Source organism: Petaurus breviceps, unplaced genomic scaffold (genome assembly GCF_028583685.1).
Source record: "Petaurus breviceps papuanus isolate PSGF00001 unplaced genomic scaffold, PetGlider_PUasm1.0 101, whole genome shotgun sequence".
In the NCBI taxonomy this organism is placed as follows: Eukaryota; Metazoa; Chordata; class Mammalia; order Diprotodontia; family Petauridae; genus Petaurus; species Petaurus breviceps.
Genome location: NW_027185575.1, coordinates 8,626,877 through 8,653,481, shown reverse-complemented (window position 1 = coordinate 8,653,481; position 26,605 = coordinate 8,626,877). Strand labels below are relative to the sequence as shown.

Below are 26,605 nucleotides of genomic sequence, written 5' to 3'. Positions count from 1 at the left end.
ATTTTTTATTCTGAGGATAATGCCAAGTCTACATTTCCCTCTTTGCAAGTTCTACCTAGGGCTTCTAGTTGAGCTGACTGGGGCCAAGCAGACCTAATCCACTTGACTTTTTCCTCTGGTACACATTCCTACACTTCCTCCAAGTGACCACATAGGTCACACCTTGAAGCTCTCTGACATCCTGCCATTGCTTCTGGAGATGTTCTTCAACTTAACCAGTCTTCCTAAAATGTTATGCCTAAAACTGCAGACACACTGAAACTAGGCCAATTCCACAAACACTGAATGGCAAAACCAATTAAAAAGACTTTTAACAAGATGTGATGATTTCATTTTATTTAAGCTCTCCTTTATGCTTTGTCATCAAGCAAACGTAGACTGGCATTTCCCCCTTTAAACTGTATGCAGTAAGAGCAGCCTCCATAGTCTATTATTTCTTCCTGCATAACTCACTTCCTTTATTCTAACCTTTTACCGTGAAGGTCTGTAGCAATAAAGCAGAAGGAAAATGGAGTAATTACAGTGTGTAAGCAAAAGGAAAAACAGTTCATTACCAGGCTAAAAATGCAACTTTTGAGAGAACTGGTTCAGTATTACATATTTTCATCTTATAAGGGTTTTTTTTAGGTACAATAATGTTCCTATTTAATGGATACATATTTCCCTATGCCAATCAAAATTTAGGAAACTCTGAATTCATGGAAAGTAAGTAGTAAGAAACGACAGCACAAGTTTCTAGGTGAAACACAAAGTGTGATATCATGAGATTGGAAAACTGAGGGCCTCGAGTAAAAAAATGCAATTAGGCCACGGTGATAGTAGCAGCTGTTTCCTATCCTTAGATTTTCTAGCCAGCCTCAAATTCATTCTAAGCCAGGGGTTCTTAACCTGGTTCTGTGAACTTTTAAAAAGAGAAAAATTTTGATAACTATTTCAATATAATTATTTTCCCTTTGTAATTTTATGTACTTTGTTTTAAGCACTTAAATCATTCTGAGAAGGGGTTTCTAGGCTTAACTAGGGTGCCAAAAAAGTGAAGTACACCCAAAGAAAGTTTTTATACTCCTGACAATATTTTTTTCTAAGTCACTGTCATATTTTTATATTAATCTTGTTAATTGTTGTTAGCTCTAATCTTTTATATTATCTTAAAAAAATCAAAATTGGTTGTGTTCCTGTGTATCAAAATCGATCTATCAAAATTTCATTTCCTTCTCAATGGAATTGATTATCTTTGCTTTTTTCAGAATTTCATTTTTGAAAGCTTACTATCCCTTCTGGGATCACTTTCCCGGTAGTTTTTGTTAAAACCAAATTTTATTTTCAGTTCCAAAATTTCCTCATCCACTGAGAAGGCAAGAAAAATAAAGCTAATTATAAATATGCATAGTCATGAAAACAAATAACCATATTAGCTTCATTCCAAAAGAAAGGATGTAAGGAAAGAAAATATGCTTTTATCTGCACTGTGATTCTACCATTTCTCTATCTGAAAGTGTTTTATCATTAGTTCTTTGGAATTGTGGCTGGTCACTGAGTTAAGTCTTTCAAAGTTGATTGTTTTTACAATGTTGTTATTGTTTTCTCTTGGTTCTGCTCATTTCACTTCACATCAGTTCATATAAATTATCCCAGGCTTCTCTGAAGCTGTCCCTCCCATAATTTCTTATAGCAAATACTTTATCACATTCATATAAAATAACTTATTTATCTATTCCCTAATGGATGAGCAACACCTCAGTTTCCAACTCTTTTCCACCACAAAAAAGAGGTGCTATAAACACGTTTGTATATTTGGGTCCCCCTGTAGAATTTTAATCCATGTAATCTTAATTTCCTTTTTCCTCAATCCTTTAAAATTGGCTTTCCCCAAATGTAGGGAGCATGCAAGACTCTGACCAACTTTTCCTTTATACATACTTCTCCAAAGAATAAGACTTTTTTTTTTTTGCAGTTAAAAATCAGATCCAGAATAGAATTTCTTCCCTTTGTTAGTTCTACTTTCTGAAGGATAAACTTATCATCGAATCAAGGACATATTATGCTACTTCTCTTTTGGCAGATGAGTTTCAAGAGATGCTAGGATTTTAAATACCGTATTACTACTATATCATATGCCTCCATGCCAGCCCTGTAATGGTTCCTAAACTTCTTAACTATTTCTTCTTTCTATACGGGAAATATATATAGTATACTTCGATGAGTAAATCACATCAATTTTTAGCTCTATTGATTTTTAAAATCAAGTACATATTTATTACTAAACCTATTAACTCAATGTAGTTTAAAAAAAAAAAGGGAAGATTCAATCTCTTCAGGGACAACTTTTTCTATCTAAATCTTAACAGACAGCTTCCAAAATGGTAGCTCAGTGGCATTTGCTTTTTATCAGTAGTAGCATAGGAAGGAGTTTGGAATCAGCAAAGGATGTGTATGTATGTCACCATACTAGTCCTCCTCCAGGGTCTTCTCAGCTATCCCTGACCTTATGGCTAGTTTTCATTAGACTTCACTGAAGACTGATCCTGTTATTTTAATTTTATTTCCTGGCAAGAAAGTGCTACAACCTTGAAAGTTTTGTGGCAATAGAGAGCACAGGCTACTGAAGAACAGACACTCTACACTGGCAGAGTACAAGCTCTTTTTGGTTTTTTATGAATAAGGTCTGCCCTTGCACAGTCTTCTTATTCCAGACATGGCTCCCTTTGTACCAGGTCTCAAAAGATATGTCAAATTTGCCTCCTTGTATCAGATCTCTAGTTCACCTTCTTTGCTGCCCAAATATGTGTATCTGTCTCTAGATTTCTGAGGTCAAAGTAATTTTTTTTTTTGGGTGGAAATAGGGGCAAAGTAGGGAGGTTGGTTATTTTCTTGAATTTCTTCTCCTGTGACTTTCTGGGTATCTTTGTTGTTGTCTTCCCCACACTGTGGCTAATCTCTCAATGATACCTAGTTTGGTGGATATTTGAAGATAATATTTTTCCTTCCCGTTCTTTTTTTTACTTAAAGTCCCTTTGACTGTATTTTAAAGGCTCCAGGAAAACGCATTTTCACCAGTCCTTGTTAGTAGTTTCTATCCCTATTTCATAGTCTATCAATCCTATAACATAAGCTTTGGTCCAGAAATCCAAATCCAGTTCTCAGGACACCAACTTAACCAGTTGCTTATTCACTTCCCTCATTTAGTTGTTCACACTTACAATTCCGCTGCCAGGTATTCATTGCTAGGCATTCACAAAGTATACCTTTTAACGTCTAGGTAGATGATTTAAAAAAAAAAAAAGGAACTGTACTTTTATAGAACATTTGTTTTACTTTGATAACTGTACAGCTTCTCTGCTATATCACTTAAGAAATAGGGTGATAATGATACTAGCAGAACAGATGGAGTGGCTGGGTAGAGAAGCAAATGAATAGTAGTCACGATACTTGTAGAAACTATGAACATTTATGTAATACTTTAAAGTTTGCACATTGCTTTATATACATTATCTCATCTAAGTTTTACAACAATCCTGCAAGGCAGGTTTTATAGGTATTAGAATCATCTCTTAAATGATAAAAATGAAGCTTGAAGTGGCTTATTCTGAAATAATTATAGAAATATGTTATAGGAATTCTATTCTACATATTAAAAAAAAAGACTATGGTTATAATAAGAAAATAGATGCAGTATAGCAAAGTGGAAAAGTCAGTCATGTATGATCTATAGAAAATATGTTCAGGTAAGTCAAATATCTATGACTTTATTAGCTTACGTGTTCCCTCCTCTGAAACAGTTCACTCTGTCTTATGCCAGGGGTTCTTAACCTTTTTTGTGCTGTGGACCCATTCAGCAGCCAGTAAAGTCTATGGACTTCCCCTAGGAATAATTTTTAAAAAACCACACACAAATTCTGTATTTCAGTTAAAGGTTAGTATATGTAATAATGTCGTAATTTTTTTCCCTTCCTAGAAAAATTTATGGACCCCAGATTAACCACTCCTACCTTGATAGATAGAGTTAAATGAGTAAAATTTCATCACCTGATGGCCAGCCCACTGGTGATGAGGCTTTTAGTACTCAACTGGGCTACACCTTGGAGGAAAGAGATAGCCTTCAAAGGCTATCTTAGTAGAACCTACTACAGCATATACTTCATTGGCAAGACTTTAAGTACCCAGAGTCACTTTCCCACCATAGGGGAGTTATTATAGTAGGGCTCTGTGGTGGTTGAAAATTACATTAAAAATGATCATATATTACATCTGTTTTCATTCTGAAACCCATGTTATTGTTGTTTCTTTAAGTATAGAAAGGTAAATAAGAGATCCTGAAGAACTAACCTAGTGTGTAATGGGTTTCTTGGCAATAAAAAGCACTAGAATACACTTAAGAGTACATATTTCCTAAGGGAATGCCTTCAGTGGGCTCAAAATGTAAAAATATCTCCAGATTTTTTTGAAAAACTTATTGAAACTAATCTACAATCTCACACATCATACATTCATAAGCAATTTTTCATGCTGATCAATGAATCAATCTTTCCTTTACCAACTCAACAATATAACTGAGATGATTAGACTGGGGAAAAAAGACTATGTGCATTATCTCCCTATGGACACATAATTTTAGGATAACTTGATTTTGGATTTATTTCTACCAGTCTATATGCCATCAATTTATGTCCACAGTGCAGAGGATTTGCAGTCTCATCATATGGGTAGTTCCTCCACTTATATGGAAAGCAAACCATCCAAAACCTCTCATCCTGTGAAACTCAGACTGTCCATCCTTCACCCTCACTACATACCTGTACCACCTCATTTTCTAGTCAGGCTTTAGGATGTTTGTTATTCACATCTTATACCTAAATCTTTGTAATATGTGGCACCTAACATACACTCCACATATATTTTTACAGCCTTCTGGATCATATGCAAATTTGTTTCTTCTGAGATTGTGATGTTTCATGATTCTCAGCCATATAACATCACCAGAGAATTACTATAGCTTTGATGCTGGGGCAGCTGAGAATCACTGAAAGCAAGATGAAGTCTTTAAAATGCAATCTAATCTGTTCTTTTAAATTCCTAAACTAACTCACTGCCAATTTGCAGTGGCCTACACAAAATAATCCGAGTCAATAATCCCACCCTATTTGAGCTTTAAAAAAAAATTGCTTCAACCTCAGATATTAGTAATAGAATGCTGTAAAGGTGAAAGGTGAAAAACCTAGTACTGTTTCCTGAGTCTAATCTCAGGAATGGCTTTATCTTAGTAATTATTTATGATTGGGAGATGGGAAGAAAAGGGAAATTTTGAATAAACACTTTAATTTCAAGGGGAATTCGTAACTAGCATATATTTGATCCAATTAGGCAATTTGGCCAAACTTAGCAAACTAAAATTAAAACTGTTGAAGTTACTTAAAGTATATTCAGAGAACAGTCACAAAGAACACAGAATAATATCGTTCTACATACAAGAGAATTGAATTGACACTGAAGAATTTTTTCAAATGGCCTGAGTCAATAAAATACATTTTTAAAATGAATATATTTATTTTTGTTTTTTCTTTTTGGAGGGGGAAGGGTAGGGCAATTGGGGTTAAGTGACTTGCCTAAGGTCACAGGGCTAATAAGTGTTAAGTGTCTGAGGCTGGATTTGAACTCAGGTCCACCTCCAGTGTCAGTGCTCTATTCCCTGTGCCACCTAGCTACCCCTTAAAGTGAATATATGAGAAATTATAGAGATTGGCTGTGCCAGTACTATGATTTCTTCATTACGAAAATGACAAAAGTGGCACAGAAATAACAAATATTTTAAACTGAGCCTAGCTTATTACTATATCGAGAAGACTTCTTAGTGTCCTCACTCCATTCCTTAACTCCTATCAGCACTGCCACAGAAGGGGTGATCCTAATTCCTCATGCCTTTACCAGAAGAGAACCACATTTTAGAATAAGAAGTGATCTTAGAGGCCATTTAGTTCAATTTATACTTAAAAGAAAAAACCTTGGGGCAGCTAGGTGGCGCAGTGAATAGAGCACTGGCCCTGGAGTCGGGAAGCCCTGAGTTCAAATGTGGCCTCAGACACTTAACACACTAGCCATGTGACTTTGGGCAAGTCATTTAAGCCCAACTGCCCTCCAAAAAAAAAAAAAAAACCCTTTATAATATAACTGAAAAGTGGTCATCAAGCCTTTGATTAATGGTTTCTAGTAAGGGAAGGGGAGAAGAGACATACCGTGTTTCCCCGATAATAAGACACTGTCTTATTAATTTTTTGGACAGAAAAACACCAGAGGGCTTATTTTAATGAACATTGACAGTAATTTTAATAAACAGGTAAATGTGAACAAAAAAAATGTACCTTTATTCAATAAGCAAATCACTGGGGAAGAACAGAATGATGCACTCACTGCTGCAGCTCTGATTGGATGCAGCTCAGAGCGCGGCGTGCATTTCACGGGGGGGGACGGGACGGTGCATACAGAGGGTACCGTAATGTAGCGTGTAGCGCAGGGGATCACCTTCACTACAGTAGCAATCTCAATAGGGCTTATTTTCGGGGGAGGGCTTACTTTAGAGGAATCTTACACAGTAAGGGGAGGGCTTATTTTCGGGGAAACACGGTATTACCTTTGAGGCAGTCCATTCAACTTTGGGGAAGCCCTAATTGTTAGGAAGTTTTGCTTATGTCAAACAAACTGGCCTCTTTGCAACTTCTGCTCTCTGGGGCTGAGCATAAGAAGTCTGATTTCTTTCCTAAGTACTTAATCCCCTCACCCCAGGATCCTATCTTTTTACATTTTAAAATAAAATTTTATCATATTTAAAAATGTAAAAAACCCTTCTTAGCTCTGGACAAAATCAGGCCATAGGTTGATCTGACCCTTGATGCAAAATTTTATCATCTGGCCTAGATGATTACTTATCATCAGTTATGTTTTAGAGAGGATTGTTTTTTATGTATGATTTGAACCAGGTGACCTCACAGGTCTTCTTCAAGCCTGAGAAATTCTGTGCTTCATCTCTGAATCCAGTCATTTAACCAGTTTCAATCCCACCTTATTATACTGCTGTCTAGATCACAATTCTCCATCACGTCTACAAGAAAAGCATGAGACAATGTCAAAGGCGTTGCTAAAATCTAGGTAAACTAGATCTACAGCATTCCCTTGATCTACCAGTCTGTGTCAAAAAAAGTAAGTTGTTAGTTTGACATGATCTTTGATACTGTTTTTGACTGAGCCAATTCTGGCTCTCTGTGATCACTGCTTCCATTTCTACATGTTTTCTAATCATCTCTTTAAATAATACATTCTAGAATGTTCTCAGAGGTCAAATTCAAAGGCTCAGAATTTAGACTAAATTCTCTTTTGGAGAGAGAGGGGGTGTCAGGGGGAGGTGAGAGGGAAATTGGGTTGCTCAGTCCTGAGGTACTTTTCTCATTTTCTATGATCTTTCCAAAATTGCTGATAAAAGAATCAGGAGTTAGGTGAGGCAGCTAGAGGCGCAGTACACAGAACCCTGGATTTGTAGTCAGGAAGACCTGAGTTCAAATGCTACCTCACTAGCTGTGTGACCCCAGGGAAGTCACTTAACCTCTGTAAGCCTCAGTTTCCTTATCTGCAAAATGAAGAATAGCACCTGCTTCCCATTATTGTTTTGAGGACAAAATGTGGGGTTTATAAAGTATTTAGCACGGTGGCTGGTATACAGTGGGTACTTAATAATTGCTTATTTTAAGACAATCACATCTGCTAGTTATGTCAGTACCCTGGGATATAATTCATCTAAGCTTGGTACCTTGAACTCATCAAGGTCAGCTAGGTGCTCTTACACTCTGGACTAATTTTGCACATCAACTCCCAATTAACCACTGAGGTTCTCTTTTCCAGTACACTTTGTTCCAGCAGTCATCCTCTCTCTCATGCACAGTTCATCTTTCCCTCACCCTGGCTCTCTTCTGTCTACCTACAAAAAGGTCTCAAACACCTTCTGTTCCCTTCCTGCTTCTGATCTTTTTATCTCATTCAGCTAAAGTCCCACTTCTTTCTTTCCTACATTTTTGAAAAAAAAAAAAAAAATGTGTGCGTATGTGTATTTATCTGTGCCCAACATCTCCACTTTCTCATCTAACTGCTCTTTCCCCAACACTCTACTAAAAAGGTCATCCAAGACCTCTCAATTGCCAAAACCAGACTCCCCTCACCCATTTTGCTTAACCTCTGGCAGTTTCTGACAGTCCCCTTATACTGGATACTCTCTTTCTCTCCTAGCTTCAGCTATCATTCTCTTATATTATTTCTGCCTCTTTCTCTACCTCCTTTGCTGGATTCCTGTCCTTTTCTCAAACCCTCAATGTTAATATTTCCCAAGGGTTTGTCCTTGATCATCTCTTAGCTACACTACTACTTATTCACTTCCATGGCTCCAAATGTCTTCTCTATGAAAATGACTTTAAAATATGTATCTATAAATTGAGATTCTCTTTTAAGCTCCAGATCTCCATCTTCTACCTTTTATGGAGTATTTCCACTTGCATGTGCCACCAGCATATGTTCAGAGCAAGGTCAGCATCTTTCCCTTTAAACTTGCTCCTCTTTCTGACTTGACTATTTTTACTGATGTCTTCACAATTTATTCTGTCTCCCATGCTCAATTATATCCTTAGGATATCCTTTAATTTGATCCTGTTTCTCATATGCAATTTGTTATTAGATTCTTTCAAACCCCTCTTTCTCTCACCTATCTCTGCCTTTCCATTCCCATTGCTACTACCTTAAGTCCTCATTATTGCCCACAGAGAGAACATTCTCCTTACCATTCCTTCATATTGCTTCTAGGAAGATCTCAACTACATTTCTGGTCATGTCACTCTTCTGTTCCTAAGCTTTAGTGGGTCAAGTTCAACCTCTCCTTCTTGGCCCTGATGGTGCTGCACAATCTCTGACCATGTATCTTTTAGGTTTTGTATTATCTTACTCTCCCTTACAGGCATTCTAAGCTTTGGTGAAATAGGACCATGCTCTGCTCCCTAAACACAGTCTGTGTTTTCAGGCTTCTCCCTCTACTCAGGTGGTTCCCAATACCTATCTCCCCTTCTTTTCCTGTTGAATTCACATTTACTTTGCCATGCCCACAAACCCTTTCCTAGTCCACCAAGTTGGTCCTTCATTGTTCAGACACAGCACTTTTGTCTCATGTATCTTTCAAACAATCATCTTGGTGCAGCAGCTTTGGAGTCAGAAGGCCAGGATTCCATGCTAGCTCAGTTACTTTCTACCTGTGTGACCAAGGGCAAGTCACTGGGGTCTCTGGTCTGAGTTTCTTTACCTATACAATGAAGGGGTTGGACAAGATGATCTCCAAAATCCCCTCCAGTCCAAGACCTAGGACTCTATGAGCATTATATTGGATACTGTACGTCTCTATGCATGTATCTTATTGTCCTACTAGATGATAAGCTCTTTGGAGACAAAGACCACGTCTTATCTAAACTTGCATCTTTTTCTCTGTATACAGGAGATGCTTTTAAAAAACGTTTGTTCTATTGTAGTATCAACAGTTTCACAAGCTATCGTCACAGGAACTATTCATCACCGAAGGTCAGTTATTTATGAGTTTCTTAAAGTAGGTAGGCTGGTCCTTGAGTAAAATATGGAGTCCTTAAGGACCATATGCCAGTTGGGAGGATGTATTTAGATCTGTGCTCCACTACTGCCCTCAAGAAATCAGGATTTCCTTTATGCCACCATGATGACTTTAATGGAGATATTTGCTAATACCAAGAGGTCAATCCAATACTCCAAATGTAATCTGTTTTCATAAATAGCAATGGCCAAAAATTAAAACAGTCTGAGATACTATAATAATAAGAGAAATCCTATAGCACGTTGACCAAGTTCTCTATGAAGAATTTATAAGGGGGGAAATAAGATTAGAATTTTGCAGAACAAGGTGTGGAATTATAAGGTAAAGGAAGAACCCACAATGGTAAAATCATGGATTTTTAAAAGTCTTAAAATGTAGTTTGAACAATGCAGAAAGACAGACATCACTTCCTATAATTTGGATACTAGATATGCAGTTTTCACTTTTTGCTGAAGTATGTTCCTGGAAATATCATATAATAGATCAATGCAAAGCAGATAGTATTTTCTTTTGAAAAATATGCTGGAACTGGTGGTTGTTTTTGATCAAAGACTTAGCATCATATAAGAGATATTACCAATAATAAATCTTAAAAGAACCCTAATAATTTAAAATAATAAATTTATACTTTGTGAAATAGGCACCATGTACTGTATGCATCAATTATACAAAGAACCCAAAAGTTATAAAGCATATATCTAATGTATTAAAAAGTATAACTGAATTATTAAAACAGGCTAGCTATAGAATAAAAATTAAATATTTAATGAAATAATTGTTTTTTTTAACTTCATAAAAACAAGGGAAAATGCAGTGCTTTGCCCATAGTTGGTCCTAAACAGTGCAGGGAAAGCATAATATAATGTAAAGACAAGGGGCCTCAATTTGGAAGTCATGTTATCACTGGATTTAGAGGACATCTAATCAACCCTCCTGATTTTGTCAAAGAGGAAAGTGATAGGCAGAACAATTAAATGACTTTACTAAGATTTACAGTCTGTAAATGGCACAGCCAGCATTTATTTGAACCCAAGCCTCACCATTACTAAGTCAAAGTTTTTTTGCATTACATTAAAAGGCCTGAGTGTGAGTCCTGGCTCTGACAAATACTTTGTAACCTCGAGCAAGGCAAAAGCCCTTTGTTTTGCGCCTGTTTCATTATATGTAAAATGAGGATAATAATACACTAGCTACCTTATAGGGCTATTGTGAGAACAGCATCTTGTAACACTCAAAAGTGCTAACATATAAGTTATTACATTTCAATGCCATAAAAATAATGGATTCCTAAGAGAACTTGCAGTGAAAGGCAACACTCATCTGGAGGGATAAGTTAGAGCACATTTGTCAAAAAAAAAAAAAAAAATCAGTTATATCTTTATAGTAACGTGACATAGTCAATTCTTTAATATAGATTTAAGAAAGAAAAAAACTGTTATGTACAAGGCACATAAGATTTGAGGAAGAGATGTAAGAATTTTTACTTTTATGGATTCAGTACCAAACTTTAATTTTATGTCTGGTCAACATTTGAGCCAAACTTTTGAGACTTTCTGATTCTATGAAGCAACATTAACCATTGTTACATGAGATGAGACCAAAGGAAAAAACAAACACTACTCCCCCCCCCCCAAAAAAACCCTAAATTTTGGCAGAAAGAAACTGGTTCAAGCATTTTAAAGATAGATGTTTTGTACAACATTAGCTTACAAGGTAAATCTACTAAGGCCAATGATATAGCACCTCAAGCAAGCAGAAATAATTATTCTTAAAGACAAAATGCAACTTTAAAATTATAAGCAACATGAAATTAATTAACCTCCTTCAAAGTCATAGGTGTATTATAGATCCAAATATGGATATAACAAACTTTTAATAGATTTGGAAACATAAGAAATCTCAGAATTAAGCATGCTTCCCCAAAATATGAATGATCATTTGATGAAGGCAGTATTTTCTTTATCAACCTCAACACTTAGAACATGCTCATACTAAAAGAACCACAGAACTAAATTTGAGATAAAATATTAATATTAAAATATCATTAATATTAAACAATGATTTTAATATAACCACTAATATAAAAATATTAACATGAAAACCAAAGACATTTAAAATAATTTTTTTTTGTATCCTTTGATTTCCTGGATCTGTTTTATACAATAGTATTGTGCATTTGAGCACAATACTATTACTACTAGTTAAAATTATTAAAAGGGTTATTGACTTTATCATTTGGCCTCCTCCCATCTGTCTTGAGGATCAGCATAATATTCTCTTTGTCTCCAGTATAACAAATTTGAGGGGCTAAGTTCAACATTTGCAAAGTATAAAATCTACAAACTTTGGTCGAAAGTCTGGACCAAATTAAAAATTAGCCATCTTATTTCTTAGACTAACAGAATTTCAGAATTGGAAGGGCACTAGAAGCTAAGAAGTCTAGCAGTATCAAACTCAAATCTAAATGGAGGTCATTAAGTTAAAGTACATAAGAAACCTTTGCAGCTGCATGCTCACTTTGCTTTCAAATGTAACGTTATCTATGGTTTTTTGTATTTTTATTTATTTTGTTAAATATTTTCCAGTTACATTTTAATCTGGTAAGGGTGGCAATTATTTGACACCCCTGACATGGTCAAACTGGTATGAAGAAAGATTCTCCTCTATGATGTACTAATTGAAGACCACCAGTGATGGGTTACCCACTACTGCCCAAAGCACCACATTCTATTTTTGGACAGTTATAGCTGGTACAGTTTTTCCTGAAATTTATTTCAGTAGTAAATTTTCACCAGGATAAGGAAAGAGTCGTGCTCAAGGAAGTTCAAAGTAAAATAAGAAAAAGAGAACTGAACTGAGAATCTGGAAAATTAGGTTTGAGGCCACTCTGTCACTAATTCATCAGGTGACACCAGGGGAGTATTTGAGAAAAATGAGGCAAGTCATTTGACTTCTCTGGTTTTCAGTTTCCTTGAAGGAAAAATAAGGGGGCTAACTTAGATGCTCTTTAGAGGTCCCTTTTCCAGCTCTAATATTTCAAGATTTAAGTTTTCCCTCACATGAAGGTCCAGTACTTATGTTCCATTTTCCAAATCACACAATGATTTGTTACAGTTACTAGGCAAACTTTGATCATGATGACCTCTATCATCATCTCACATTTATATAGTGAGTTGTGCAAAGAAATGTCTTCAAAATAATTGAGGTAGGTATAACCCAGCATTTATGCATGTCAATAAAATATACGGGTACGTAACATTTTTCTGAAGTGAAACCCACCACTAATGTTTATGAACTTGTAATCAATCTCTCAAGTGAAAGAACAAAATGCATCACTTAATATTTTCTGTGCAATTGATTTTCAAAGTTTTCTTAGATATTTGTTGACCATTAAAATGTTCATTTTTTGCATGCAACAATTCATTCACATAAGAATATTCTTAAGACACTACCACCCATTTTTATTATTTTCATCCTACCCTAGTAGGATCATTATGAAAAGAAATCGAATAAAAAATATAATATGCTTCACACTGGCATAATTAAAAGTGATTTCATATTTCTGAACCCCTGTAAGTTAACAACACAATTAATATCATTTTGTTGATTAGTCCACCAAGAGTCCTTGACTTAGAAACACATAATCAAGAGATAGGACAGTGAATATAGACAGTATTCATCTTCAGTAATTCAGTATTTATTTACAATTTCCCCTACTCACCAACAATTTCATAGTCTTAGGAGTATAGCACAAAGGCTGCATTTTCAAAAATGTTAACTGTTTTGGAGTGGTTTTTTAAGTCAAATTTAAATGTTTTGGGCATCCAGAAAATTTTCTCAATTGTCTAAAACTCCTATAATTATACCAACTTATTTTAAAATCAAACACTCACTCCACTGTTCTTCACTGATAAAAAGAAATTCCTTTTTATTTCAAGGACAGTCTAGTTAACTTTTTCATTGAAAGCTTCTCTTGGTCCCAAATGGACAACAGCTCTATCATTAGATCAGACTTAATATGTGAAGTTGATTTTCGAATCTCTAGTTAAAGGATCTTATTTTGTAGATGTCAGCACTATACATTCATTATTGAATCTTCATGCCAAGCAGACGGCACAAATGGTTTCCAGTGACTTTTGCTAAAAGTCCTTTCTCATTAAATATTTAACCAAATACAATGAGCCAAAAAAAATAGAGCAAGACCAAGATCTGTAGGACAGATGAAAGGTCTTTGAAAAAAGGATTTCAAAACTCCTTCAGTCAATAATCTTTAAATAATAAAAATGATCTAAGTATAGCAATTTTGGAAAGAATGACTATATCTTAATTCTATGCATTGTATAATAGTACACTGTTCACTGAGAGTAGAATAGGTAGTTTGTTTTTTTCAAAAATTCTGTATAACGGTATCATTTTAGCCCCTAAAATCTCATGGCAATATACTTACAATCTGAAGAGTACTCCACCTGTCCCGCCTGCACAGCTGCCCCATCTGCTGTCTGAGGGGTAGATGCATTACTGTCAGCTTGGGCTTTACGAACAAGTGCTGCAAGAGGGTGATCAGGATCCACAACTTTCAAAGGCTACAGATAAAGTGACAATATTTCAACATTTACCAACTTTTAAGCCATACATAAAAAATATTTTATAACCTCTCAACTTTGGAGTATAAAAACTTTAATTCTTTCTCAATGTTTAATTCAGAAAACCTTGCAATTACTATGCTTCTAATGGGAACTTTGGGGAAAATCTAATAATCTCCCTCCCCATAAATGATAGTTTTTGGAAAACAAGTCACTGCCAAAAGTATTATCTAGCATTAGAAAAGAATTCAGTTAACGTCAAAGTGGTTTTAAATTTACCAACAATTACTTAAGAGATAGATCAAGACATATATAAGCACTGATAACATTTCTGACAGTAAAACAGGTTGAAACATCCATTTAAAGGAACCAATCACTTTATAGTTCCTTCAGGGAGATGTTGAATTCTTAATTACTGAGGATTTTAAAAGTATCATCAGTAAAAGATGAACAAAGGTTATTCATTCTCTGGGTATCTGCCATGCTGGCTTACTAGAAACCATATGCCTAAGTATGTCTGATAAATTTCTGTTTCTTTCAGATTACGGCTGGCAGACTGCCTGGCCTGAATTTTGGGCAAGATAATTCCAGTGACTTCTTTATGACATGGATTGGGCAGAGAGAAAGAACATATTCTTGAATGTAGAAAACAGGAGAGGGAAAAGAATGAACAATATTCCTACATCTTCTCCTATCTTTCAGCTACATGACTATCTTAAGTAAGTCTAGCAATAGCCACAAAGATATAGGAACAAATGGTCAGCCTCAGGCATCATTAGGTATCATGCATTAATCTAGCATATTTCTGCTTCTGTCAAACTGGCCATTCTAACTATATTATGCTAAAATGATTAAACTAAGGCCAAATTAAATCCAGTCAAATATTTTGCAACTCCTAGAATATTTAAGTTTAATCAATACCAAGAAAATGCTTATATTTTCTAAACTCAATCTGTAATGGGACTAGAAAACTTTAAAAGGCAGTATAGCTCCCTCAAACTGAATGTAAGCCACAAAAGAACATGTGTAATAAAAAGACTTGTAAGACTAACTTAGGAAGCTTTAATGAGTAATAGGCAGTAGAAAAAGCAAAAAGGAAAAAGCTTGAATAAACTATTTAAAATGTGCTATACATAATATAAAATATTTAAGAAAAGAATTCCATGCTACCAAACAAATTAGGCAATAATCACCAAAACTAGAAGCTAATAAAAAATAAATAGTTCTACTGATATAACTAAAATAGTACTAATTAGTATTTGATTTAAATTATCAAGTATCTTGATAATTTAATAATTGAGAGAATTAGGACAAGTGATTAACCACCAGTTGTGGGAATTGACATAATAATGACTAACAAAAATATAGTTCAAGATTAAGATAAAAACCTTCATAAGCTCTTCAAGTCGACTGCACTTTTTGGAAGCGAAGAGGGATGGATGCAGGTAATTACCATCATCGTCGTCGTCATCATCATCATCTGAGTTGGCCCCTGAATCTAAGTCAAAAATATAGTTTTAGAATTTGAAGAAAGAAAGTTCAAAGAAAGTAGAAGTTCTAGTAAAATGCAGATGAATTAAATAGCTATAAAGATACAGTTATGAATACTTTCTGATTAGTTATATAAAATTCATTTGGGAGTTACTCCCTATTACCTTGATGCTAAGCCACCTCTTGCTTAAAACTGACTTATACCATTGGCCTATGGACCTAAGGAATCAAATGATTCCCCTTATCTACAGATATCCTCTACAGGCTAAGCTTTCTTTATTTGAATTTGATTTCACCTTTACAAAAATGGGAGGGAAGGAAAGGAAAACAGTTTAATTTGCTCCATTTGGAATTCCACTGGAGAAGGCCCTGATTAATAGAATTAACAAGGACTACCTGGAGTTTATATGATAAAGCTTTAATTTGTAAAAAAAAACCCTCAGAAATGTAAATCATTTCTCTTTTCTACACAGCTTAGAGAAACTCAAGAGTCAGAAAGTATCTTGGAAATCAACTTGTCAAACTTATACCTGAGAAGGAATCCCCTCTACCACATCCCTGACAAATGATCATCCAGACTCTACTCAAAGACCACTAGTGTGAGGGAGAACTTACTACCTACAAAAGTAGATCCTATTCTATTTAGGGACAGTTTTCTCAGTATCTCTTTCTCATATTAATTTGAAATCTGTCTTCCTGTAGCTTTCACTCAGTGGTGAGGGAATCAAGAGAGAGGGAATTAGGACAAGTGATTAACCACCAATTGTGGGAATTGAGTGAACTACAATGACTCCATCTTATGACTCAATTCTGGAGCTAGCTCAGTTCCTATTAAATTATGGGTCTAGTCCAACTTCTGTCTTATAAAAAAAATGTATTCAATCCCAATAGGAACTGGGATCTTATTGCTTTGTTTGGATCTAGTCCTACATGGCTGGGAAGCTGGACTACCTCTACCTGCTGCTTAGAGATCCTTAATTAAGGACCTAGATAAGTTATGCTGACCAGAAACCCAGTCAGAGCCTAAGACAAGGAGTTTTCCCACAAGTATACATCTCAAGCAACCTGTATGTTTTATCTGAAAACTGCTCTGTACCGGTCAATCTTATTGTTTCCATGTTTCTTTGAATGTTCACAGATACTTGGGGGAAGTGGGACCCCTTTTTCTGATTTCAGGGTCTACCAGTTCACTCTCTCCCTTGTAACTTGGAAAATTCCTAATCTTTTCTCCAATTAGAAATTAGATCACCTTATGCTATATCCTGGTTAACTGCTTCCTTTCAATTAAGTGGCCTTATTGTTTATAATGTATAAAAATTTGTCTCCCCCTGTATTTAGGGTCCAGTACCAAAGCTGAAGAATGTGACTGGTCCTGATTTGTTGGGCAGTTGTCATGCATTGTTTAAAAAAAATGGTAAGTTTAGAAGCTCAAACCTTTGTTTCCTCAGGAATTTCATTTCTCACCCCCCACACACACTAAGGAGCATTCAGTTGTCTGGGACTGAAAGAAGCCAAGAAATTGAGCAAAAGAAAACCAGAGTGATTTTGAACTAATCAAACCAAGAAGTAGGGCAGGGATCAGCAAAGTACATCTAGTGGGTGGACTGGTGATAACAGAATGAAAAATTGGGATGTGGCCAGACATCTAGAAAAGATCCTAATGGAAGGAAATTTGTTTATGGAACAAGAAATACCCAGTGTTGGGGTGTCTGAGAACTCTTTAGCTGGCTGCTCCTGCTGGAAGTAGAGGTTTGTCCCTGGAATACAAGAATTATTCCAAGGACTTTCATCAGTACTGGCACACTTCTGACTGAAGAGATCACAATCTCTCTGCAGCAGACTGTCTTTAAGATCTGCTGTGACCATCACCCTGAGGCCCACCTGGTGAGAAATTTCTCTGAATCTGGGGAACTTGGAAACTAAGATATGTGGTGGGATTAAGCCTTGCAAGGCTAGAGGAACGTGGTGTGTTCTTTTGAGAACCTTAGGTCACCTCTGTGACACAAGGTGCTCTTAGTGTAGGATTTTACTGGATCTGGTTTACAGAAATATATTAGGCCAATTTACAAATTCACTTCATAATTTCTGATAACCATATTGACCCAATAGAATACAAATATCTACAGTAGTAGGAAAGTGCAAGAAAATTGGGAGACTGTGTGAGAGGCACAACACACCATGGTGGTATGCGCTATGATAAAATTCTGTTCTCTGATGAGATAATAGCACATTCCAGTTGAAGAACTCATCTTAAAACAGTGTTTAGAGAAACCAGGTCTCATACAATTTTTTCAGATTAACAAGATTCCTGGAGATGGCTCTGAATTTTTATTTAAAATAAAGTTAGCTGGCTCTCATATCAAGAATTTCAAATCCAACATATTCTAGAACCAAGTAAACACAAAAATAAACCAAAAAATAAACAAACCTCTTTAGGTTTTGAGGATTTTAAATTTAATCCCACAATTCAAATAATGATATAAATAAAATGCTATACACATGTATATGTATATATGTGTGTAATCTCAATTTTATCTTCTTCAATGCAGGAAGTTATTTGTAAACAAATTTCCTGGGCTAATGCAGATCCCCAAATGTGCTTGAGCTTACAGTAAAGTTGCCTGGGGCATCATGAAGTTAAGCAACTTATCCAAGGTTATAAACAAGGGAGGTTTCAGGGAGAAATAGTACAGGGCCATTATTTTGACTCTACAGCTGGTGCTCTATCCACAATTCCATATCTCATCTCAATTTGTATTAAAGATAGCATAAGATTTAGTTTTTGTAGTCAATGTCACTAGACGATGCTATGTAGCCGCAAAGGAGAGTGAACCAAATTGTTATAACCTTTTGATTTTCTGAAGGAAATTGGTTTTGCATCAGTATATTTCATCAAACTTTAAGTTACTCTTGCATGTCAAATTCATTTTATGACTCAATGTAAAAATAAACACCGAACTGTCCTATGGGTGAAACGAAGAGTTCAATGTAATTTCTTACTGGCATATTTAGCATATACAGGTATCATAAAGCAATGGTCTCTAAAGTGGAGGTCACAGTGGGATCCCAAAAGGGTGTAAGATCAATCAGTCAGAAGGCGGGAATACTGATTACATTCCATTCTCCCCAGGATGGATCACAGGCCTTGCTGCTACCACAACCACACCTACCCTCATCCCCTAATACTTCTACAGTGTGCCCCCTTCTCTTCCCATCTCAACTGTGTAGACTTCCGAGGGCAAGTATAACTTAACCGAGGTACTCACATCAGCAGGCACTATTAGGAAAATTCATGCCCACACAACATTCTGCCCCTCCACAATAACGATGACAACTGCTAGTATTTACATAGTACTTAGTATGTTGTTTCATTTGATCCTCACAACCTTGGGAAATGAGTGTTATTATCCCCACTTTACAGATCAGGAAACAGGCGGAGTAAAATGAAGGGGCTTACCCCCCAGCCCTCCAGATGATTCCAAGCCCAATACTGTGTTCACTCTGTAACCTACCACCTGGAATCACCACATGGACCCATGGTCCCACCAGGTCAAGGGCAAGATCTGGCTCAGGGGCAGCATTCAGTGATCAGGGACCCTGAAGCTCCCTGTTCATTTTGTCATCATGGACAAGCAAGCATGGATGGGGCTGTGAATTGCACCTGAGATCTTATGTAATTTCCCCCAACACACCACCGCTCTAAAATTCATTCTTTCTCTTGAGGTTTTTGTCACACTTCCAAGTTCCCTAAGTTCATCACCATGGTGTCATCTCTGACCCTTCACTCCACGTGTCTAACCAGTTGCTCAATCCTGTCATTTCTATCTCCATCTCTCAAACAGGTTTTTTTCTCATCACCCATACGGCCATCATCTCAGGCACCATCTCTTACCCAGATGGTTACACTAACCAAATCTGATCTCCCTGCCTCAAGTCTCCTATATCCAATCCATTCCACATACAGTTGCCAGTGATATTCTTAAGACATAGATCTGACCATGCCACTACACTACTCAAACTCCAATGGCTCCCTATCACATCTATGATAAAAGATCCCTTAATCTAAATGTTTATTTTGTCTAAGTTTTAAAATGTAGATAATTTTTAGTACAGTAATATAAGTATATAGCTTGTAAATAAGTAAATGTACACATACTGGAGAAACTACTCAAGTTTCTTAATAATGGGGTATACAATAAAAAGTATGGAGAACACTATCCTAAAGGAACACAGTCTCTTAATTTTAAAGTAGACAGTTCAATCCATGGAGCTTCGAAATGTCTTTTTGTCAGTTACAACACCAAAACTGGTCAGCATCATCTAACCGCCAGTCTAGAGCTCAGAAAGAAAACAAAAGGAGGCATACATACTTCTCTTCTCTTCTCCTTTGTTCTCCGTCAGAACAGTATATCGCCCTTCCTTCATCGCCTTCTGGATATGTTTATAGTAGGGGTTGAGGTAGTGATCAAAGCGCAAAAAATCAAACTGGGAATTGCGGGCCTGCTTGGCTTTCAGCATGATCTCAAACTGAGCCCCCTGCTTGCAGACAAAGTTGGCGGTGCGCTCAATGATGGCATGCATCTTGGCTGTTGGTGGCTACAAGAAAAATGAGCACCCTCACACTTGTGATCAGCATAAGTCTAGCAGCATACTAATAGAGCCAGTCCCTTGTGACAATGCCTGCATCTGCTTGTCTCCCCGAAAGCCACCAGGGACACTGGCCCTAAGGCTCATAGATATGTAACAAGAAGGGCACACTTTGTTAATGCTCTTGCACTGTCCCCTCACTGAGCAGGCATTTAATAAATGTTTGCTGAGTTGAAGACAGAAAATACTTAATAGAATGTAATTTAAACCTATACATTTAATATGTTCCCCAAAATGAGATCACAATCCTATTAAAACTAGGAAGTTGAGAAGCTTGCTGCAATTTTATTGCCCAGAAACTTCACAAAAATAAACAAGTTTCATTTCTGAATTTTATTTCTAAACCAATCTCAAGTTTTGTACTTAAAAAGGATAAATGGCTACAATTATAGTTATTTACTGATCCCCAAATAAATTAATTTTCATGTTTAGGTTTTATCATATTTGTTTCTATGTATTTTAGCACTAAAACAGATATTGATGCAGACTTTCACTGTGCTTGATAAAACACGAAAAGACTAATTTAGATCCTTTGGACTAACAGGCTTTCTCTTTCTTAAAAACAATCACATCCAGATAACATCCATTACTTTTTCTAGTAAAGTTTACTTCTGCTGACCAAGATTTTCACAATAATCATAAACTTCTTAAAATCAGACATTTGTATGATGATAATATGCCTAGAGTGGCTAAAAATAAATTTATTGGTAATTTTACAAAACAGCCAGGATGAGAGAAAAATGGGAAGAATAACATGATGTCAGTTCTGTTAAATACCAGATTAAGACACTATATTCTATGAGAAATTTCCAAAGCAAAGGTCCTGTTATAGTACTAGCACTGCTTTTTCTCTGATCTGGCCACACTATGACTATCGACAGCTATATTGCTTTTTTTTTTCTTTAAAAGAACAACAGCATTTTAGAGCTGGAAGCGACTTCTGAGATCATCTAATTTAATCCCTTTATAATATAGGTAAAGACATTACAAAAACAGAAGTCTTGAATTGCAATTATGGTATAGTGTTATTTTTCTCTGATGTGGATGTACCATGACTATATATAACTACAATTACCCTTTTTAGAGAAAAATCATAGTATTTTAGAGCTGGGCTTTTGAGATCATTTAATCTAATCCCATATTACAAGTGAAGAAACTGAGGCCCAAGAAAGCTTTTTGCTCAAGGTCACAGAAATAACAGTAGAAACTTGTCTAGAACCCAGGTCTCCTGACTCCTACCACAGCATTTTTCCTATATTACACACACAATAATCTCTTTAATGACAGATTTTACTTACAGGTAAGGGAATGACTACTTGATTTTGAGGGGGGTAAGACTGGGTCTCCCAATCTCAACTAGGCTGAAATGCAGCAGCCACTTATAGACCCAATTTCACTGATGAGTGGAACGGAAACCTAGACCTGTTCTGTTTCTGATCTGGACTGGTCCACCCCTCTTTAGGCAGCCTGGTGGCACCCGATGCTCATGGACTTGCCATCTTAGTACCAGACTTAGTGTGGACACTCACTTGTCTTTAGGCTGACTTTGCTCAAAAGTCCTAAGGCTCTTGGGATCCACTGGCCTCGGCTTCTTTTAGGAGCAGAGATTGGAGGCATATGTCATCATGCCCAGCGATTACTTTGATTTTAAGCAAAGGCTTCATGTAAATGTTAAAGAATTAACAGCTCTAAACCAGAATGCATATGCCAGGGCTAGCAGGAATCCAATAATAAAAGCAAACAATCACCTAACAGCTTACAAGTTTGAAAGATGATTAAGGAACATTAATGTGGTTCTTAATAACTCTGACTTAACTTTTTTTTTTTTTACAGTTCTAAGGTGCTGAAAGGGGATCTATGGTAGAAACTGGTAAGTTCAAATAAGAGCAACATTTACACTGAGTACAGAAAATTTCAGCCTGTTTTAGTGAAGAAAATGAAGCGGCTGCAGGAAGTTATTTTGGTATTTCTCAAAAGTATAAAGAAAGATCAAATGGCAACAACTGCCAGGTTCATTTTGAATAAGAAAATTCTTCCATTCATAATTCTGAAGGCACTGCCATATTGTATGGGGTAACTAGATAATAAATTACCACATAGGAGGTATTTGCTGAGGACACAAATGAAAAAACACTCCCTGTCCTCAAGGAGCTTACAATTTAATGGGATTAAAAGTGGTTGGAAAAGAACCCACAAAATTATGATACAAAGCAGAATGTGCAAAATACAATCAAGATTTGAAATGCTCTGAGAAAGCAGAGGGATCAGGGGACAGATGACACCTGACAGCAGGGTGGGCAGGAGAAGAGCACAGAGGGGACTCGAATGTAGAATGTGAAAATAAAAAGGAGGATGTGACAAAAGCAAGAAAGGGAGGGAAGAGGCAGGACCCTGAGCAGCAGGACAAGAAATTTCTACCATATTCGGCAGCTACACTCCCATGTAACCTTTTATTTATTTATTTTTCCATGTAACCTTTTAAAAACTCCATAAAGTGATTCTGGAAAAGTCAATTTTAACATGTCCACAATTGAAAAGGAGCACAATTTAATGGACAGAATTTTGTCTAGGAAGAATATTAATGTTGTGCTAGTATGGAGTCTTAACCTTATTACTAATTAGTTGGGGTACAGAAGTTGTGACTTAGTTCTCCCTTATGTAAAATAGGCAGCCAATCTGCTTATGGGGATATTGGGATTTTGTAAAGAGCAAGTGTTTTGCAAACACATGTAAGAGGGACTGTGGGAAAATATATGTGTTAGTATACTGTGAAATGGCCAAGTCAGGCAGGAAAAAAAATTTAGAAGTATGCCCCTAAAGTTACTAAATGCTGCTTACCCTCTGACTCAGTAAAACCACAGGCAGGCCTACACATGAATGAGATCAAAGAAAAGAATCTGGATATACAATAGTAGTTCTTTCTGTGGTGGGAAAGAGCTATAAATCAAGGGGATATCCTTAAACTGGGGAATGACTGAACAAAATATCATAGACGACTACACAGAATACTACTGTGCTTTAAGAATGATGAAATAGACAGTTTCAGAGAAATGTGGGAAGACTTGCATCAACTAATGCAGTCTGAAGTAAGAGGAGCCAGGAGATCAATTTATAAAAAAAATACCTAAAAATAAACCAACTTTGAAAGACTTAACAACTACTGTCAATGCAATGACCAACTGAACACTGCTCACTTCCTCACAAAGAGGTCATCAGACTAAATATTCAGAATGAAACAATTTTGGACATGGGAATGTGGGAATTTATTTTGCTTGACTATGCATATTGTTTTTGTTTTTTTTAGATTTTTCTTTTTGCTTTTTGGAGGGAGGAAGGTAGGGCAATTGGGGTTAAGTGATTTGCCCAAGGTCACAGGGCTAGTATTTTGTGTTAAGTGTCTGAGGCAGCATTTGAACTCAGGTCCTCCTGATTCCAGGGCCGGTGCTCTATTCACTGCGCCACCTAGCTGCCCCTTGACCATGCATATTGCTAAAAGGTGTTTTTGCCCCCTTTTCTCCAGTCTTCCTCCTCTCCCAATCCCATGTGGCTCTGAGTTAATTCAAGTTATTCTGGAACAACTTTTTCTTTTGTTTCTTCAATGGAAAATAATATGAAGAATTAATTTCCTTTTCTAAACTCAGACATTTTTGCAAGCACTTAAAAAAAAGAACAAAGAGCTTAGAGTTCGTACACAAGTATGAAAATATAGTTTATGAGACAGAAGTTCACATACCAGTTCCACATCAGAAGGCACGTTCAATCCTAAAGGGGCAATGAAAGGTTCTTCATTTTCCTCTGAATTTTCTGCCTCAATTTTTTCAACTGCAAAGACAGCAAACATGAATCAATATAAAACAATGAATAGAAATTCAATAAACAAATGGAAAGCAAGAAAAAACATAAACCAACAATAGCAATTCATTGCCCATAATACTTATTTTTTTCTTTTTTAATTTACTTTTTGCTTTTTGGAGGGGGAAAGGAAGGACATTTGGGGTTAAGTGACTTGCCCAAGGTCACACGACTAGTAAGTGTTAAGTGTCTGAGGCCAGATTTGAACTCAGATCCTCCTGACTCAAGGGCTGGTGGCTCTGTTCACTGTGCCACCTAGCTGCCCCACCCATAATACTTCTTAAAACATCTATTTTTTTTTTATATCATGCACAAAATTATCAACAACTAAAAACACACCCAAACAAACTTTGTTACTGTCAGACTCTTTAACTGATCTCTCTAAGGTTTTCTCCAAAATAAAACTTAAGAGGTTTAAAGCTAAAGTTTATTATGAAACTACAAATGGAGAAAGAAAAGAGACTAGCCTCATCTTCCTATGTGGGCCAGTTCCCTTATTACTTACATTGACTGCCATGTCTCTCCTCTCTCCTCAGAGTCCATTCTTCCTTCCTAAGAACCTCAACGCTCAGAGTCCCCTCTATTCTATGAAACTGCCCCCTGTTACTACAGCCTGTACCGGGCTCTGTCTTGGGTGCGTTTCTCTCTCTACACTATTTCACTTGGTCATTTCATCTGCTCCCACGGATTCAATGATCACCTCTACCTTCTATGAATTTCTGTAGCCTAATCTGAAACAAAGAATTCAGTATTTTCTATATATTGCTGTATATGGTTCTCTGTTGTGTTTTGGCCAGGTCTCATTAGCTAGGCTGTAAAGCAGTGTCACTTTATGATTTTTATGTGTATTCAGACAGCACAGGGCAGAGAGCATCTATTTAATATGTGCTGAATGGTTGTCTTATTTATATTAAAAGATCATCTTGAGTAACCATCTAAATACTTCTCTATCAGGGAGTTGTGCTTCTCCCACCAAAATTAAAATGTATTTTGTTTTGTTTCATTTATTCACTCAACAAGCATTTTAATGCTTCTGTTCTGTATGTGCCAGACACTGTGCTAGGCCCTAGGGATACAGAGATTAAAAACTTGAACAATTCTGGGCCTTAAAGGAGCTCATGTTCTACTACATTTACTTAAGGCCATGACATACATGCTCTACATTGTTTTTCTACTTCTCAATACTCACCAATCAAGAGGCTTTTTGCAAAATATGGAAGAAAAACTACTTTTGGAGTCAACAGCTTTTACCAAAATATGCTATTTTTTAAGTGGATATACATGTAGGTTAACTTCATTACGCACATGTATAAATATTTGTGTATTATTACTCTATAAATAAACATATACCATTTGTACTGGACTAGGAGGCTGGTCTTAGAGTGAGGAAGAGAGGTTATAGTCTGGCCTTGGACACAAACCAGCTGTGAAAGCTACAGACAATTTACTGAATCTCTTAGTGTCACAGGCAATTAAGACTAAGTTAGAGGGGGCAGCTAGTTGGCGCAATGAATAGAGCACCGGCCCTGGAGTCAGGAGGACCTGAGTTCAAATCTGGCCTCAGACACTTAACACTTACTAGCTACATGACCTTGGGCAAGTCTTAACCCCAATTGCCCTCCAAAAATAAAAAAAAAAAAGACTTAAGTTAGAGGCAAACTTTGCCAATCTGTGTTGGAAAAAGTCTCCAAATGACACACAGGTCAAAAGTAATGGACGTTCCTCACCCCCCCCCGCCCCATTCCAAGACATTCATGAGCATTTTTGGCTATTTAATATTACACTATTTTATCTTGTTTGCTCCCTATATTGGTGAGAAGTTAATATTATAGATGATAATAAAGACACTGGTGGTGGCTCTCCCCTCCCTGCCCCATTTTATTTTTCCATTTGTTTCACATTGATGTTTCTAAGTCAGAAATGAAGTATATGGAAATGCCCGGCACTTTCTGGAGGTAGGGTGCTATAGTAAAAACCTTATCTAACAAAACCTCAGGGAATAAGATGCTCTGCAAAGATGAAATCCCCAGATAAGTAGGGGTTTAACTGCCTTAAATATAAAAACTAAACATTTTCTATCATTTTAATAGAACGTTACATACTTCTCCACTCAGAAAAACTAACCAAATAAACCCTTTTTTGATGACTTAGGACCATTATTATAAACATCAATTATTACTTATATTGGTTGTTTGATATTCTCAGGGCCAACTGAGGTGTGTATTATCTGCCCCATACTGCCAGAATATGAAGCCTTTTAAGTTTTTATAGGCTTTTAAAAATCTACTTATTTGTTAGTACAATGACTGCAGTGAATTTTTACTACTATTCTGTCTCTAATAAGTTGTGGGCTTGGAAACCAAATGTCCAAGTTTGTTAGACTGTACAC

General features: G+C 36.4%; 1 protein-coding gene across 6 annotated transcripts in view; it reads right to left on the bottom strand.

The window, feature by feature from the left end:
* The window catches only part of LOC138158801 (splicing factor, suppressor of white-apricot homolog), a 126,414-nt gene that overhangs the window by 92,344 nt on the left and 7,465 nt on the right, over positions 1 to 26,605 (bottom strand). For all 6 annotated transcript variants that reach the window (XM_069085075.1, XM_069085151.1, XM_069085227.1 and 3 more), the window contains 4 exons: positions 24,098 to 24,186; positions 20,088 to 20,313; positions 15,615 to 15,724; positions 14,091 to 14,226 (listed from right to left, as the gene is read on the bottom strand). In XM_069085075.1, the coding sequence (XP_068941176.1) occupies positions 14,091 to 14,226; positions 15,615 to 15,724; positions 20,088 to 20,313; positions 24,098 to 24,186 (561 nt within the window). The remainder of the gene's footprint in view (positions 1 to 14,090; positions 14,227 to 15,614; positions 15,725 to 20,087; positions 20,314 to 24,097; positions 24,187 to 26,605) is intronic.